Raw genomic sequence first — 18,015 nt, forward strand, 5'->3', positions numbered from 1 at the left:
CTTGAGATTCTCTCTCTCACTGCCTCTGCCCCTCTCCCCCACTCGTGCTCTCTCTTAAAAAAAACAAACAAAAAAAAAAGGCCCAACACATATCAGTTCTCCCCCCACCTATCTTCCAAACACAGACACACCAAGGTAGTTTCAAAATTGCTGCCTCTACTGCCAGACCCACCCTTGTTAGGGCAGGGGTTAATTAGAAGTTTAGTCATTATCCTGGCTACCTGGAAATCGGAAGGAAAAGATAGGGGGAAGGAACGAGATGAAATAGACACAGGAGAGAAACTGAGGGAAACCAAGGCCTAGAACAGGAGGAAAGAGACTGCAGCGACACAGAACCACAGGCCAGGAATGGAGAAGGTATTGCAGACAGGTGGAGCGAACCCTGAAATGAGAGGCTGGAATTTAGATCGTACATTTCAAACCCCCCAGTTCTGCCTGGAACTCGACTTCAGAAGTCTCATCCCCTCTTACCGCTTCAGTCTCCTCATCTGTAAGATGAGGGAGTTGCCTTGTTTTCTAAGGTCCCTGCTCAATGTGTAAGAACATGAGATTCCCAGAGGCCTGAGGGAGCAGGGGAGGGGAGGCGGCTACCTCCACACCTACCCCCTCTCTATGGCCCATCAGTCACTCTTGCTCTGTCTCCTCTCTCCCTGGGTAAATGGATCTGCTGCACCAGCAAACAACTGTCCATTGTGTCCTAATGAGGGACGAGCAGGGAAAAGCAATCACTTATGATGCAAATGAGCGGCGGCTGCAGCCTCCCGGCTTTCACTGAGCGCCTCTCTTCTGCCCAGACCCCTGCGCTGCCCCAGTTGGACCTTTCTCCCCAGCCCCAGTTTCCATCTGGTCCTGGAGAAGGAGGGGGAGGCCCAGACTGGCCTTCCCATTGTGCTCACTGCCACTCCCTGCAAGGAGCTTCAACCCTCACAGCGGCCAGGCTTCTCTCCCCATCCCAAAGAGCATCTAGCGCGGCTCAGTTTGTGTTAACTGGGGTGAGATTCATAGGACATACAATGAACCATTTGAAGGTGTACAGTTCCATGGTATTTACTGCACTCACAAGGTTGCACAGCCACTGCCTCTCAGGGCTCGGGGGTCACGCCCCTCTGCCTGGCGCTGCGCCCCTAGCCTCCAGCAACACAGGAAAGCTGTTGAGAAGTCAGCAGAGTCTAGGAGGAATAGAGGCTGGTGCTGGGCTAAAGGCTGGGAAAAGCCCAGAGCCGGCCTGGGAGTGAAGGGGACAAGCCCTGGGCTTTAGGATGGAGCCAGCAGAGAAGATCGAGATTTTGGTGGTGATAGGTAAGATCATCACCGCTTTCCCCAGCACAGCCCTGCAGCCTTATCTTTAGGAAATGGTCTCTTGAATTTTTTTTTTTCTTCTTCTTAATTCCTCCAGCATCTGGTTAGGAACCGGAGGAGGTCCAGCACAGATCCTGGTTTCCATGGCTTTCATAGCCCCCGTGGGCTTGGGAATGATCCCACAGCAGGTTTCTTACCTCGGCAGCTACACAGGGGCCCTGAGACAGCCCCCAGGGACTCTGCCACTAAGAGAGGCCGCCCCTCCACAGGCTCCAGGGACAGGCTTCACCAAGGAAAGATTTTCTACTTATCTGGCATTTGGTTTATCGCACAGACCTATAGCCTAACAGCTGGGAAGATTCCCATAAGTTGTAGTTTGAGTTTCCCTTGCTAATATGCACTACATTTTAGCTTTATGTCGTTTTCAAGAGAAGATGGCAAACATCTGCTTACCTGTGTGTCTGTGTTACCTTCAGCTTCACTCTCCCCCTACCCCCCCACCCGCCGCTTCCCTAATCTAGGACATGTGGTAATGTTTTTAAAAAAACAAAACAAAACTCTTCTGGAATCAACCAGTGCCAACTGCTGCAGCATTGCAGAGAAAAAAAACCTTTACAGGGTCACAAACTTTCTTTCATCTTCTCTGGCCCTCGTCCCCACTCAACAGAAGTCCACACTTCCTTTCTCCCAGACAAACACAGCCCAGACAACATAATGAGGGCATTTTCGTCTGTGTTCTAATGAATAGGGAGTCCCAGGCTAGTAAGTTTCAGCTCTGCCACCAACTCACTGGGTGACCTTTGACAAGGACCTCAGTTTTATCACCTATAAAGTGGGAATAACAATTTTTGTCCTAGCCATCTCCCAGGGAACTAGTGAGGAGGAAGAAATACTAGTTGTGCCAGTGCTTTGAAGTCGCAAAGAGATTATCATGAACATCATAATTACTTCTCCGGGGATGGCGGCAGCAGTTTGTGTCTGGAGCATCCAGCCTGGAGGAGGCTTTGCTGGAGGACACATGGAGAGGGGAAACTGATGTCCTCCGTCTGTGTGGGTGTTGGCTTGATTAATCACAAAGGAGTAGGCTTCATGGCAGGCAAAAGAGAATCAAGGAGGGAATCCATAGGTGTGGGCTGAGACGAGGAAGTAATTCTCGGACACTTAGATCTCTTACAGCTTTTGGAATAAATTGGGGTGCTGGCAAAGTGGGTGGGAAGGACTGAAGGAATTCGCACTCCCAGTGGCAGAATGTGACTAGTTTTCCAGGGACTCAAGTGGGGAGGGGGGGGAGTGGGGGACCAGCAGTTAGATAAGACCTTCACTCGATGGATCCCTTCATTCATCCGCTAACTCGTTCATTCAGCATATACTTTTTGGGTGCCTAACAAGTATCTGCCACGTACTGGGGGCTGGGTTCCAAATAAAGATAATCTTCTAAGGACCTTCTAGTCAGATGGACAAAATAGAATATACACACAAATAACTTACTGATGGAAGAAAGTGTCATAAATAAAGCAAACTTCTGAGGTATTCTGTAGGAGGAGAGATTCTGGGCTGGAAGGCTGGTGAAGGTTCTGTGGAAAAGCTGGGATGGACAGGATTGGGCCTGTGGAGATGGAAGAACAGAACTCACCGAGGTCAAGTTACAATGTGGGTGGAACCTGTGGGTCCCCATGTTTGGTGGCCAGGGTGCCTGAGAGGGAGCAGCAGGTGAGGTTCCGGAGAGGTTGGGTTTCAGCTTGGGGTGGATGGTGTAGGAAGACCACATGGGTCAGGGAAATGTATCCTCAGAAGACTTTCCCAACTCCTCTTTGTGGATCGTGTGCTCCTTTCCCCTAGTCCTAGTTCTGCCGGCTGGGGGGCGGGGGGGGGGGGGTTCTTATCCTGGCCTTCTGCAATCTCGGGGGGGGGGGGTTCTTATCCTGGCCTTCTGCAATCTCCTGGCTTCTTTTTCACCAGGCCAAATCCTACCCAAGCTCCAGGGGTCAGCTTGAGATGCTTCAACCGGAGGTCCTGCCACACAGCCCCCAGGGGGCTTCTGAACCAGAAGGCCAATTCTGCAAGGGTTTTCTGTGGCTTTCTTGCCTCACCCATTGAATAGTAAGCAATATGAAGGCCAGAAATGGATCTCTTCTCCCCTCCCTTCCACAACCACACATATAGAAGCTATCACAGAACTGGGCTCATAGTCTCCCCTCAATCATTAACCTTACTGTCACTCACCAACTCCTAAGGCTGGTTCCCTGCACAGTTTAGCCTCACACAAATCTATGTCTGCATCAAGGCTTTGCCACCTCCTTTTGTTGTGTGACCCCGGGGCAAGTTGCTTGACCTCTCAAAGTGTCATTTTCCTCATTTGTATGTTGGAAATAGCGCATGGCACTTCGTAGGAATGTGGCAAATGATAGTCATTAATGATTATTATTGCCGTTGCCCCCGAGACCTGGCAAGATCAGATGGTCCCCAGAAGCCAGGGCTGGGTTTCCATTTTTCTTCCCTTTCAATTTAATCATTTTCTCCCATCTGCCTCCTTCTGCTTTGTCCTCTTTGGGTCTTTCCTATCCCCCTTGACTGGTCTTGCCTGCTTTCTCCCTCCAGGCCAGCTGTCTCTTCTCCCCTCCGAGAGCGAGAGCACACTGGTGGCTGGCTCTCACTAGGTAAGGGTTGTCTGTTCACCTTGCTCTCCATCAGTCAATAAAGATAAATTACAAAATCATTTGTTTTATTTGTTCTTGTTACCTTGAGGGCTGTCTGAAATTGTCTTTCTTTAGAAAGCCCCATTTGCATATCTCCACACTGGAGTCAAAGGCTGCAGCTGTGGTTTCACTGCAATTTAAATATTAATAAAATCTCTAGCTGGTTTTTTTAAAGCAGTCTGGCCCTTCTGCTCCTAGGCTGCTAATATAATTTAATCTTTGTCCTTTGCTTTGTATTTATTTAAAGGGCCATTTTGGAGTCAACTGAAGCCAGCTGCTGCAACCTTGTAGTTAAGAACCACTAACTAGCCCATAAACCTTCGTTTTCCTTAAGAGGTACGAGAGCTACCTCTCCCGGAGACAAAATAGACCTCAGGTGACATTTTATACCAATCGGCAGCCCCTTACACTAAGCCAGTGGTTCTCAAACATGAGCTTCCTTCGGATCGGATTGGCTGGGCCCCACTCCCCAGTTTCTGATTCAGTATGTTGGGAATAAGGCCCTGGAATCTGCATAGCTAACAAATTCCTAGTTGTGGTTTTACTCCCCACCCTCCTTCCCCATCAGGGGATCATGGTTTGAGAATCCCTGCACTGAGCTGCTGGTGAAACTGCCTTATCATTCTGGGTCCCTGAAACAAGATCTCCAAAGTTCATCTGTGCCAGTCCTCGTAACTTGTGGGGAGACTTTCCAGTTGTCCGTTCCTTCCAGACCCTCCAACCATTGCTTAGGTTTTCCTGATCATTCGGACTCATTTCAGGATCAGCACCCCCTGCATCTCCCCAGGGCTGCTTTCTACAGGAGCTGGCTGTCTCCAGTTCTCCTTAATTTTCTATTTGCCCAGATTCATTTCTCTAATTTTCCCCTTGTTATGGGCAGATTTACAGGCTGTGTGAGGGAGCCAAACCAAGCATCACTGAAGTACGGTGGTAACAGGGCCTCTGGCTCAGCCATTCCACAGACTTTGACAAGCAAGCTCCCTCTGGCTAGCAAGCCTTCCTCTTGGGTTTCTGTGGGTAGATCTGTAGCTCCCCTCACGCTGCCCTTCTTCCTGTGCTGCCTGCCTCTGGGGCCCTGCTTATCTGCTCTTCGCAGCCTTCACAGGAGACATTCTGGGCAGCTTGGCTCCTTCCGCTCCAACCATCCCAATACTGATTCCTTTCTTTTTCTTCTGCATGTTTTTGAGTCAATACTTTGTTGATGATTCGGGTTGCATTTTTTGGGGGGGGGGGATAATCTATGGAGCTCTTCTTTAGGTCCCCTCCCTGCACCTGCATGATAATCCCTCCTCTTCTCCTGCCTTTCCAGCTCCTTTGCAGAAGTTCATTTCTGAGATGAGATAACAGCAGCACAGGAACTAGTTCCCCAAATGCTTCTGTGCCCAGAGAGGGTTAAATTGTGGGATGGAGAAGGGAGAGGCCGTCTTAAAGCCAGAGGTCAAAGGAGCAAGTAGATTTGCTCCATCATCAGATAAGTTTTTTTTTTTTTAACTTTAATGTTTATTCATTTTTGAGAGAGAAAGACAGAGTGCGAGTGGGGAAGGGGCAGAGAGAGAGGGAGACACAGAATCCAAAGCAGGCTCCAAGCTCTGACCTGTCAGCACAGAGCCTGATGTGAGGCTCGAACTCGTGAACCATGAGATCATGAGCCTAAGTGGGACGCTTAACTAAGCCACCCAGGTGGCCACACAGATAAGACTCTTAAGCCCAGCTAGGCATCATGAGGCCAAGGCCAGAAGCTGACTTCCGGAAAAGGTTACGAAGAGCTGAAAAACCGGATGGGTGTGTGTGTGGATATCTGTTAGGAGATCTCGAGAGATCATTACAGAAAACTTTGTATGTGTCTCAGTCATCCCTGCTTTTTCCCAAGATTCCTGGGAAGGCATACTATATTACACGGATGTGGCTTTTCTACCAACCTGTCAGTGACTGGACACCCCCAAGGTGTCACTGGAAATGAGACATCCATGACTGAAGACTGGGCCAGTAGCACTTGCTTCCCACCTGCCCTCAGGTTATCTAGACCCAGGGACTCCCTGGTGGGCTGCCATGAGCCCTGGAGAGGTGGTGCCATACGTGAGGCTGGACTGGAAGTTTTTCTGTTTTTGTTTTTTTGGGCTTTTTTTTTTATTTGATTTGATTTGATTTTGATTTTTTAAAAGAAAAATTTTTTAATGTTTATTCATTTTCGAGAGAGAGACAGAGAGAGAGCAGGGGAGGAGCAGAGAGAGAGGGAGACACAAAATCTGAAGCAGGCTCCAGGCTCTGAGCTGTCAGCACAGAGCCTGACGCGGGGCTCGGACCCACGAACTGTGAGATCATGACCTGAGCTAAAAGTCAGATGCTTAACCAACTGAGCCACCCAGGAGCCCCATTTTATGATTTTATTTTTAAGTAATCTCCACACCCAATGTGGAGCTCAAACTCACAACCCAGAGATCAAGAGTCGAATGCTTCACCGACTGAGCCAGCCGGGCGCCCCTGAACTGGAAGGCTTTAGTCACTGAAAGATAAGCAGTCATAAGACACAGGATGGATGGAGGTGGAAACAGGTAGCCATGAGCCAATCCTGTCAGTCCCTTTGCCAAGGGCTGCTTTCCCAGGGAGAGCTGCCACTGGGAAGCAGGAACATTCTATTGCGTCCCACCATGGCCCCAAAGAGAGTCTAGAGAGTGCTAATTCCTCTCACAAACCCCTCTTCTCCCCAAATTCCCTTGAGGCTTGAGCCAGTGCCTCTGACCCAGGACAGCGACTGATGTGGGTGGGCAGGGTTCAGATTCTCAGGTCATCACTTACTAGCTGTGCAAACTCTGAGCAAAATCTTCTTTCCCATTGTCATTCTTCAAGCGAGGTGACAAATACTCACTTCCTAGGGCTGTGATGAAGACTCCATGAGATAAACATGTCATAATGCCAGTTTGTTCCATTTTCTTCACTCTCCCCTCACCCACCCACCCTGTTTACAAATGTGGCAGTGCTGAATCATGTGAGGATTTAATTCTCTTTGCCTCAAAGAGGATCCTACTCTCTGAACATGTGAAGACCAAAAAATGATGATACAGATTCTTATCTGTGGATTAAGTATGTTAAATAGGAGTGGTTGTCAGGAATCTCAAGATACCCTCCCCAGATTCTTGTCCCCTGGTTATTCAATCAAACACTAATCTAGGTCCTGAGGTGAAGGGGCTCTGCAGCTGTGATTAAGGTTATGGACCTTAAGATATGGAGAGCACCCTGGATTACCTAGTGGGCATGATCTAATCACCTGAGCCCTTAAAAACAGAAACTTCTCAGGGTGCCTGGGTGGCTCAGTCAGTTAAGCATCCAACTCGATTTTGGCTCAGGTCATGATCTCATGGTTCATGGGATTGAGCCCTGCATCGGGCTCTGTGCTGGCAGCGTGGAGCCTGCTTGGGCTTTTCTCTCTCCCATTCTCTCTGCCCCTCCCCTGCTTGTACTCTTTCTCTCTCAAAATAATAAACATTAAGAAAAATCCCAGAGGGGTGCCTGGGTGGTTCAGTCAGTTAAGTGTCCGACTCGGCTCAGGTCATGATCTCACGGCTCATGGATTCAAGCCCTGAGTTGGTCTCTGTGCTGACAGCTCAGAGCCTGGAGCCTGCTTCGGATCTGTGTCTCCCTCTCTCTCTGCCCCTCCTCCACTTGCTCTCTGTCTCTGTCTCTCTCTCTCTCTCAAAAATAGATAAACATTAAAAATTCTCTGGCAGGAGTTAGATCTGGCAGTCAGAGAGATGAGGAAGGGGAAGTCAGAGAGACTCCAAACATGAGAAAGCTTTGACCATGGTTGCTGGCTTTGAAGATGGAGGTAGGGACTGATGAGCCTAGGAATGTGGAAGAAGCTAAGGATGACCTCTGGTCAACAGCCAGTCATTAAACAGGGATCTTAGTCCCACAACTGCAAGGAACATTCTGGCCAACAACATGAAATGAGCTTGGAAGCTGATTCATCCCCAGAGCCTCTAGAAAGGAACACAGCCTTGTTGCCTTGATTTTGGTCTTGTGAAACTAATCAGTTGAGCCAACTCGGCTTTCTGACCTACAGAACTGTGAGACAATAAATGGCTGTTATTTTAAGCCACTAGATTTGTGACAATTTGCAATGGCAGAAATAGAAAATATGATAGGTACCAAAGCCCCCTTGATAACGCTAGGAGTTGGTACTAGGGTCTGAGCAAGTCTGTAGCTGTAAGCTTCAAGAAGTCATGCTTGGTGAAAGTGAAAGCAAATTTTTTTTTTTTTTTCAACCTTTTTTTTTTTTTTTTTTTTTATTTTTGGGACAGAGAGAGACAGAGCATGAACGGGGGAGGGGCAGAGAGAGAGGGAGACACAGAATCGGAAACAGGTTCCAGGCTCCGAGCCATCAGCCCAGAGCCTGACGCGGGGCTCGAACTCACGGACCGCGAGATCGTGACCTGGCTGAAGTCGGACGCTTAACCGACTGCGCCACCCAGGCGCCCCGTGAAAGCAAATTTATTTGCAGGTGAACAGCAACAACGTTTACAAAATGTATTTTGTACAGTCAAGTCTGCACTGCCCTCACACACTAGGGGGCTAAGGAAGACCTAGTCCTTCCAACAGCTATAAACAGGCCTGGATAATGAGTTTATGAAAAACACTTTCTCTTCCTTCAGCACACAAAATTATTTATGAAGCTGTACAGTTCGGCAATAGGAAGCAAAAAGAAGAAAATTACCTCAAGGAAAGCAACAGCTCCTTTCCTGGTGGGAGCCGTCATTTTATAGACATGAAATATCCCTATCAGAGATCTTGTATTTCAAGAAGAATGGGTGACATATCAGAGCTACAACAATAAACATTGTATTTATTTCTAATGGGGAATTAGAAGACCCTCTTTGGACATCAGTTCTTGAAAAGATTCTGCTATTTCAGAGCATATCAGTGCTAAGAAATCTTTTAGAAATCTGGATTTCTAAAGGGCAGGACGACTCCCTTTTCCTCAAACCCTCAAGGTTCATATTTATATCCATTACCTGCCTCTGAATCCCTCCAGGCCCCCACCCAAGCTCCATCCACTCCAACATTTGAGAGCCGCCCAAGGGCTGTTCTGATTTTAAGTCACATTACAGATTTCCCCAAGTACTTGCTTCCCACTGAAGGGTCTAACTCTTGGCCTTTATGAACACAGGATTTTAGAGAAGCAAACTTAGGGAGACCAGCTATTCTCCTGAGGCCAGCCATTCTGTGCCTCCAGCTCTAAGCCAACACCCCCAGTACGAAGAATAGGGCTGATAAATAATGAATCAGCATCTTGCTCAATTGGCGGCGTTTAAATGGTTTTAAATTCTTTTCAGGTGAAAAATTACCACAATTTTGTGCTCATGGTAGATTTCAAAGGGAGACTTGAAGCAGAAAATCTTTAAGGGCCCCTTGCATACCAGAATTTCTTCTCAGGCTGATGTATATAAAATATTCAGTAACCAGGACTGTGGAAAGACTGAAGAGGAGCTCCCAGGGCCTGGAAAACGACTGCTTCTTACGATCATTCTTGGGGTCCTGTGGTGACAGGCCCTGTACGCTACACACATGGCTGGCTGAGGTCAGCAGTAGCTCTGGGAATCTGGGGGATCAGGTAGGTGTCCAGCTCCTGGCACTGGTAGAGGGCTACACTGTCCAATACCCACTCTCGGGTCACCACAGGTGCCTCACACATCTGCCCAATCGCTGGGGACAAAGAATGCAAACAGAAATTAGTCAATTCACATTTTCCCAGGCCAGACTCTTGTCAATCTACTCCTGGGGAACTGGTTGTATGAGTTCACAGCGTTACTCAGGTAGGTGCAAAACGGTTGATCTTAAGTAATGCTTCAGGACATAGGACCTTATTTAGAAGCCTGAGGAGTGACTGCTGGTGAAAGCCTACAGCCTCTGGCAACTTTAGTAACATGAGCTCCAATCTGTTAAAGGAAGTCACCAGAGAGCAAAACAGCATTGCAGTTTAATGGTTTTGCAACATCTTAGAAGAGAAAGCAAAACAGATGATGAGCACGATCACATCTGTGTGAAATACATGTGTGTACATATATACACACGCATGCCACGTAGAATTTTACCATCACCATCTTCAAGTGGTGAGATTACTGGGATTATTTTGTTGTGTTTGTTTTCATTTATATTTTATGTGATGAACATTAATTAATATTTAACCTCCACCAATGGAAATAGTTCATGCCTTACTTTTATAACACAAAAGACATCACAAAAACTTTTAAAAAGTCATTTTAGGCATGCATGCATGCATGCATTCATTCATTCAAATATTCATTGAGCACCTAGAAGATGCTGAGAACTGTGTTAATCAAACAATGGGTGACCTGTGGTGACCCAAACTCATCACACAGATCCCATATCTCATAGGCACATTCCTATGGCCTTCTAAAGCCCCACACAGGTGCACCATCTACTCCGGTTGATCAAATCAGGACATTTAGACCTAAAATGACCATAGTCTTCATACTTAACCTGGGCCCTGCAACCCATACTCCTCTGGACAAAGGCTTATAGCAAGACTTACCATGGAAGCCACTGTCCTCTGTCCAGGCATCCGGTTGCACGACCACAACTGGGTGAGTAGCCTGTATCCCCGGGAAGGAAACAGCATTGAGGGTATCAGAGCAGGGCTTTTAGAACAGTCACTTCACCATTTCTTTTTTTTTTTTTTTTTTTTTTAATTTTTTTTAACGTTTATTTATTTTTGAGACAGAGAGAGACAGAGCATGAACGGGGGAGGGTCAGAGAGAGGGAGACACAGAATCTGAAACAGGCTCCAGGCTCTGAGCTGTCAGCACAGAGCCCGACGCGGGGCTCGAACTCACGGACCGTGAGATCATGACCTGAGCCGAAGTCGGACGCTTAACTGACTGAGCCACCCAGGGGCCCCATCACTTCACCATTTCTTGACGGTTTGCTGAAGCAGACTAGTTTAGGTGCAACCACAGAAAGGAGGGGGATGGGCACACGGCAAAAAGGAAGGGTTGGAGGGAGAGTCTTCCCTCAATAAATTAAATACTTGGAGAACTCAAGCCCTTACTCATCCTCCACAGATGGCATCTTCTGGCACTGGTACATGGTCAGAGAAGACTCAGAGCAGAGAGGCTTCTGAGGTCCACTGGCAGGGTTCGTAGGGATGGATGGGTACCAACCAGCCTTGCTCAATCATAGGACAGATATTTGGCAGGGCATCACTTACCTTGCTGAGAGTGAATAACGAAGGCCTCTTCACCACAGAAGCCCCACAGAGGCGCACCATCCACTCTAGTTGATCTAAATAGCACATACAGACCTAAAATCACCACAGTACTCTACACACTTAACCTGTGCCCTCTACCCCATGCTCCTCTGGATGAAGGCTTACAGCAAGACTTCTCAGTGGGAGAGTCTCCACCTCTCTGCTCCAAAAGGACAGAGAGGCCTTGACCTAGAATCTATACCAGGTATGGATTCTAAGTCAATTTGCCACCAATATGCTACCTACTCTGGTTATTGGTCCCCAAAAGGCCACTTGGCAGATAAGGTTTGACAGTCTCTCAAATAAAACACTTTGGAAGAAAAGAATCCAAGATCTAATTTCCCTTAAATTGCTAAATTGCTGGCTAAGATACTGTGAAAAAATGCTCACTTGCCTTTCCTCCCTCCCTGCCTAATTCTGTGTTGGTAATTGATAATCACGGCCACCAAGAGCACCATACTTGGTGGTAATTACTGTAAATGTCAAGAGACAGGAAGATAATTCATTCAGTCAAAAAAAAATACACATCATCCTGGACAGAGACTCAGCACATCAGTGGGGAAGGGCTACATGCTGAGCTGGAATCAACACATTCGGGGGAACAGAAACCAAAAGGGATTATACAGATGTTCCCCTTGCACCTGGAAAATCAGCAGAACCGACCAATGAATGGCTTCTGGGCCTCTCTGGGGATTGCTGAGGTGCTCCTATTTGTCTGAATAAACCGAGGTCAACAGACTCATCTCTAAAATGATACCTGCTAGAGACCTGGTTTTCATTACACCAAAGAACAAAAACACTGAGAAATCCTCAAGTGGCACTTGGAAATTTCATAAAAATCCAATCAATAACCAATAAAGAAGACAGAAGCAAAATTACTTTGCCAGGCCCTCTTGGGGCTGCTCATCTGTCCCTGACTAGATGCCAAGGCCATCTTCTGAGGAGCAAGAGAACCTGATCCCTGGGGTGGAAGGGGGCACAGAAGCAAAGGTGGGCGGACTTTGTTTTGAAGAGAACAAACCAAACCTATACACATACCAGGGCCTCAGTGCTACACAACTGCAGAGTTGAGCCCCACAGCACTCCTAAACATAACATCACATTCAATGTCAAAGTTAATTAGAAAATGTTCATGCAGAGTCTTCCCCTGCCTGCTCTGGGCCTGTGTGGGGCCCCAGGCCCACAGGGCTTATGCAGCCGCTGTGTTTGCTTCTTAGTATCAAATGAAGATGGTTTAGGAAGAGCAGAATTCCTTCTTAACATTTACAAATCTGAAAGGTATCTTCTCCCTAACTTATGACTTCCCTCCTTTCTTATAAAGCAAAGGGCAAGAAGGGCAGCTCTACCCCACTTGAGCATAGAACACTGCATCCTAGAACCTAACTTTTCACTGACTTCTAGCTCTCAGGAAGGGGCACAGGGCTGTTTTTTTGCCACAGAGTAATGTTTAAGCGCAGTTTTGCCTGACGGATGGTAGAGAAATAGAAAAACCTCTAGAACACCTCACCAACCTGAGGAACGCCCTTAAAAGGGATGGCCTCTCCTGTAACACTTTACCATGTAAGGGGAAAGGCTGGTGCTGGACTCGCCACTTCTCCCGGTCTCTTACCTGTGGGCATGTTGGTAAAGGGCCCATAGCAACAGATTTCTAGGCCCCCGAAGATCTGGGAGAAGAGTGGCACAGAAGGAGGAAGGGAAAGAAACACCAATTATAAAAGAGTATGCATTTTATAAAAAACAGCATAAAGAGACTCTCGAAAATGAAGGACTTTCTTTTTTCTTTACCACCTGATAACTTCTGCTATGTCCCGGAGACAATCAGTGTAATGTCAGAACATGGATGGATTTTAGAGGACTTTTTTTTTTTTTAATGTTTATTTTTGAGACAGAGAGAGACAGAGCATGAACGGGGGAGGGGCAGAGAGAGAGAGGGAGACACAGAATGGGAAACAGGCTCCAGGCTCTGAGCTGTCAGCACAGAGCCTGAAGCGAGGCTTGAACTCAGGAACCGCAAGATCATGACCTGAGCCTAAGTCGGACGCTTAACCAACTAAGCCACCCAGGCGCCCCTTAGAGGACTTTTTAAAAGTGTGTGAGTAATTGGTCCACACTAGGGTCACTCTCTGTTATTCAGAGGCTGAGCTTTCCACTTCGCCACCAATCAGGCCCGGGCTCCTTCCTGGTGACTTCATTTCTTGTTAGAGACCCAAAAAACCTGGGCCTTCTTTATATTTACTAAAAGTCTTGGATGGCTAGATATTCAAGCTTTTAGCTGCAGTTTGGTGTTTTTATGCAGACTTGGTACATTAATACTAACCATAATTCTAACTGTCAGAGAGGTCTATGTTGATTTTACATGCTCTTTTTCTCCTCTTTCTCTGGTCTCTGAACATCTGTTCCTGCCTTCACACTGCTTTAAGAACAGCCATTGTTCCTTTAGGCAACCTAAACCATTTTTAATCTAGAAGTTAATCTAATCTAGAAGTGAAGCCTGGTTCTGCCTCTCCTCATTGAGCTGACCTGACTGCCTGGTTTCCAGGAGACACAGATTATACTGTGCCTCCAAGGTGCCTCTTCCACTTACATACAGTGCTGGCTGGCACTGCCCAAAAGAACTTTCTGTGATGATGGAAATGTTCTCTGTTTGTGTTAATAAGGTGCCCAAGTCACATGTAGCTACCAAGGTCTTGAAATGTGGTCACGGTGGGTGAGGACCTACACTTCCTATTTTATTTAGTTTTAGTTATCTAAATTTCAAAACGGCGGCATGTGGCTGGTGGCTATGGTGTTGGACAGGCAAATTCTTACACACAAATTGGCACAGGTTCTTAGGCAAGCACTAGCATATCATTTAAAAGAAATCTCAAGTTGTGTCAGTTGGCTGGATAGATACCATTTGGGTAAACATCATTCTCTTGACCCTCTTTCTCCCCATTCCACTAAAAAGACTGCCTAGGCCTGGAACTCACCTTGTTTAAATAAGAGAGATGGGGCTACAGAAAACTCAGGAGCTAAAAACTCATCATGGCCTTTTAGGAAATGAGCCTCCCCACCCCCATTTTAACTACAGCCAAAGGAATAAGAAGAGCAGCAGGACAAGTCTGTTTCTGTTTTAAGTGACAGCCTCCATATATGCCATTCTCAGTATCTGTATGAATAAACTGCATCCCCAACCTGTTGACAGGATCTAGATGCTCATAATGCTAAAAGCTGCCCCCAAGCAGCCGTCTGGAGCCCAACATTGCTGTGAAAAGTACAAAAGATTAGGAATTTTTGTATCCAAGCTGACACTCACTGATGAGGATGGCTAGTTAGGAGATGAGTTTAGAAATCTGAAGTTTCACTTCTACAACTACAAATACATTTCTCTTCCACGGGAAAATATTACAGTGACATTTAGTATTTTCAGAACATCATCACTTTGACCAGGCACCTTCCATCACTGCCATCCCAAATTTAGGGAAAACCCTCAAACGCTGGAATTTCCTTTGAAGGAGGAAGAATCTGGTGCTAATTCGGCCTTGCGTACAGTGGAATAAAAACAAATGGCTGGCTCACACAGAACTCCCCTGGAGTGAAGGCAGAAGCAGAAACAGGGCCAATAGCTTTCCTTGGCATCTGGAAGTTACTCGATAGGTTCAGAGGGTGGGGATGGGCTCAAGGGTTCAGAGCTCTCCCAAAGCAGTTTTCCCTAGAAAATCTCCTCCACTGGTTCTTTCTCAACTTTTATAAAGGGACAGACAGTGTTCCGTATGGGGATGTTCTAAAATGCCCATTTAAAAAAGGAAGAAAAAAAGGCAAACTTTTAAAAACGAAGAAATGCAGACTAGGCATGGAAGTGCTCAGTCAGTGACCTGAGAAAGCAGCAGGTTCAGGCCTGACAGGCAGATGCAAAACCATGCTTAGACTTCTCCCTGACAGAGAGACAATGCTTTGCTTCCATAATCTGCTACAGTGTGATCTGGGAAAAATCATGGAGTCTTCCTGGGCCTCTAGGCCTTCATTTGTAAAATTGTTAGAATAACCTATTTTTTTCCTCTGTGAAATCTATGACTTTCCAAGAAACTATGGTATTGTACATTTAAGATTTTTTAAAAGTATGTATGTATGTATATATGTATGTATTTAATCTCTGACCCAACATGGGGCTTGAACTCATGACCCCAAGTTCAAGAGCTGCATGCTCTTCCAAATGAGTCAGCCAGGCACCCCTAGTATTGTTTCTTATTTTAACATTTAAAAAAAAGTTTATTATTTATTTTTGAGAGAGACAGTGTAAATGGGGCAGGGGCAGAGAGAGAGGGAGACAGAGAATCCCAAGCAGGCTTCACACTGTCACCACAGAGCTCGATACTGGGCCCGAACTCATGAAACCGTGAAATCATGACTGAGCTGAAACCAAGAGTCAGACCCTCAACTGACTGAGCCACCCAGGTGCTCCTCTTTTTAAGACTTCATTTCATTTCATTTCATTTCATTTATTTATCTTTGAGAGAGAGAGGGGGAGAGAGAGAGGGAAAGAGAGAGAGAGAGAGAGAGAGAAAGAGAGTGTGCATGTGTGTCTGAGCGAGGTAGAGGGGCAGAGAGAGAGAGAGAGAGACAGAGAGAGAGAGACAGAGAGAGAGAGAATCTTAAGCAGGCTCCATGCTCAGTGCAGAGCCTGACACAGGGCTCAATCCCACAACCCTGGGATCATGACCTGAGCTGAAATCAAGAGTTGGATGTTCAACCAACTGAGCCACCAGGTGCCTCAAGATTTTATTTTTTGTTTATTTTTGAGAGAGAGTGCACATGCACAGGGGGTCAGGGTGGTGGTGGTGGTGGGGCAGACAGAGGGAGACAGAGGATCTGGGTCCAAAGCGGGCTCCACAGTGAGACAGCAGAGAGCCCAATGTGGGGCATAAACTCATGAACTGTGAGATCATGACCTAACCGACGTCAGATGCTTAAGTGACTAAGCTACCCAGGAGTCCTAAGAGTTTACTTTTTTAAGTAATCTCTACACCCAATGTGGGGCTCAAACCTATAACCCTGAGATCAAGAGTCGCATGCTCCACGGACTGAGCCAGCCACATGTCCCAAGAAACTATGGTATTGTTAAGAGCTCAGATTCTGGAGCTTGACTGCATGAGTTCAACTAGTCATGGGTTCCCAACTAGCTCTGTGAGCTTGGGCAATCTACTCAATCTCTCTGAGCTTTTAATTTTCTCATCTATAAAATAGGTATAATTATAGTATACACCTCATAGGGCTACTGTAAAGTTGTTAATTAGTTAAAATATGATCGAGTGTTTAGAGCAGACCCTAGCATACGGTGTAGGTTATAAAGATGTTAGCTACTGATTAACAAACACTTTCTCTTCTGTGCTTCCACAGACAGCACTGTACATCCCCCTCACAGCAGTGACCACATTACCTTAGAGGAAGACACCACAGTGAAGTGGAAAGAGCAACAGCCTTAGGTTCACATCTGTTTCAAATTCCAGCTCTGCCCCTTATCAGCTGAGTTTTGAATCCTAGACTGGGGTCCAAAGTACATAGCTTCTCTACACGTCTAAGCTCCTTCATTCATAAAATGGAGAGAATACTTATTTACCTTATTACAGGGCTAGGGCAACTAAAAAAGAGCCTACATGGAAGCACCTAGTTAGAACTCCAGCAAGTGAGTATCCAGTGCCCCTCACAGATGAATGAGACCATCTCTACCAAGGGGACTGGAATGCAGGGGTATGGGTGGGGTTTTTGACAACAAGGCAGAGGGGGACTTTACCTTTCTGTCCCGGGATTCTCTTGCTCGCTTCGGACCCTGGTGGTTTCTTCCATTGACAACATCTCCTCTGACTTCAAAATCATGCTGGAAAAAAACCAACGCACACCACAGGGATCAGAGAAAGAGAAACCTCCTTCAATGGAAGTGGAGTAGATAAGTCGTATTAAGGAATTCAGTACTGTCAAATTTTGACAACCCTACTCCCACCCCCCAAAATCATTCTTTTTGGTGGACTGAATGAAATGACCAGCATCTCAGCTGCTGAAATCAATTCACTGAAGTAAATCTTTGTGGGCAGAAATTAACAATTGGCTTTTCACCTCATTGGGACTTAACGTATTTTAATTTTTAACATCTATCTCTTCTCAAAACATTCACTTAGCATTTAGATTAAACTGCTAATACTGTGCTGTTATAAAGATAACTGGAGAATTCCTGATCTCTTAAATCAACTGTGTATTACCATCTAAAGAAATAAGGGCTTCTCAGATTTCCATTGAGAGATTTACAGTTAATGAGAACAAAATGATAAAATATAGATTTAACCCAGTAAAGAAAGTTAGAGGCTTTTCATAATCACTATTTTGACTGGTCAAGGACAAGGAAGTAAAGAATAATGTGACTGGGGAGGTTAGAGCTTTTGGGAGAATTTTGGGGAAGAATGCTCGGGAACAATTCTGACTGACACTTGATTGTAGGGAAGACAAAGTCATGAGTGTAACTACAGGCTGTTATTAGAGGAAAGAACACTTAACATTTCGTAGTCACTTGAGTGAGAAGAGTCTAGTGCTAAAAATGTCATCTATTTGAAGCTGACCCTCAAATTCCTTGTCCTGATTGCACCCCTGTGCCTACTTAAGCTCTCTACCTGGAAGTCTAATATACATCCCCAAATTCACAGTCTAAAACAGAGCTCTTGATTCTACTTCTTCCCCCTCAAGGTGCTCCTTCTCCATATCTTCCTGATCTGATTTACTATTACTGGC

General features: G+C 46.2%; 1 protein-coding gene across 11 annotated transcripts in view; it reads right to left on the reverse strand.

The window, feature by feature from the left end:
* Positions 1–8,808: 8,808 nt before the first annotated feature.
* Positions 8,809–18,015, reverse strand: part of BRCA1 (BRCA1 DNA repair associated) — a 58,227-nt gene continuing 49,020 nt past the window's right edge. For all 11 annotated transcript variants that reach the window (XM_060645978.3, XM_060645977.3, XM_060645988.3 and 8 more), the window contains exons 19-23: positions 17,030–17,113; positions 12,869–12,923; positions 11,221–11,294; positions 10,546–10,606; positions 8,809–9,695 (exon numbers count right to left, since the gene is read on the reverse strand). In XM_060645978.3, coding sequence (XP_060501961.3) covers positions 9,550–9,695; positions 10,546–10,606; positions 11,221–11,294; positions 12,869–12,923; positions 17,030–17,113 — 420 coding nt within the window. In that variant the 3' untranslated portion in view covers positions 8,809–9,549. The remainder of the gene's footprint in view (positions 9,696–10,545; positions 10,607–11,220; positions 11,295–12,868; positions 12,924–17,029; positions 17,114–18,015) is intronic.

This window comes from Panthera onca, chromosome E1 (assembly GCF_046562875.1).
Source record: "Panthera onca isolate mPanOnc1 chromosome E1, mPanOnc1 haplotype 2, whole genome shotgun sequence".
In the NCBI taxonomy this organism is placed as follows: Eukaryota; Metazoa; Chordata; class Mammalia; order Carnivora; family Felidae; genus Panthera; species Panthera onca.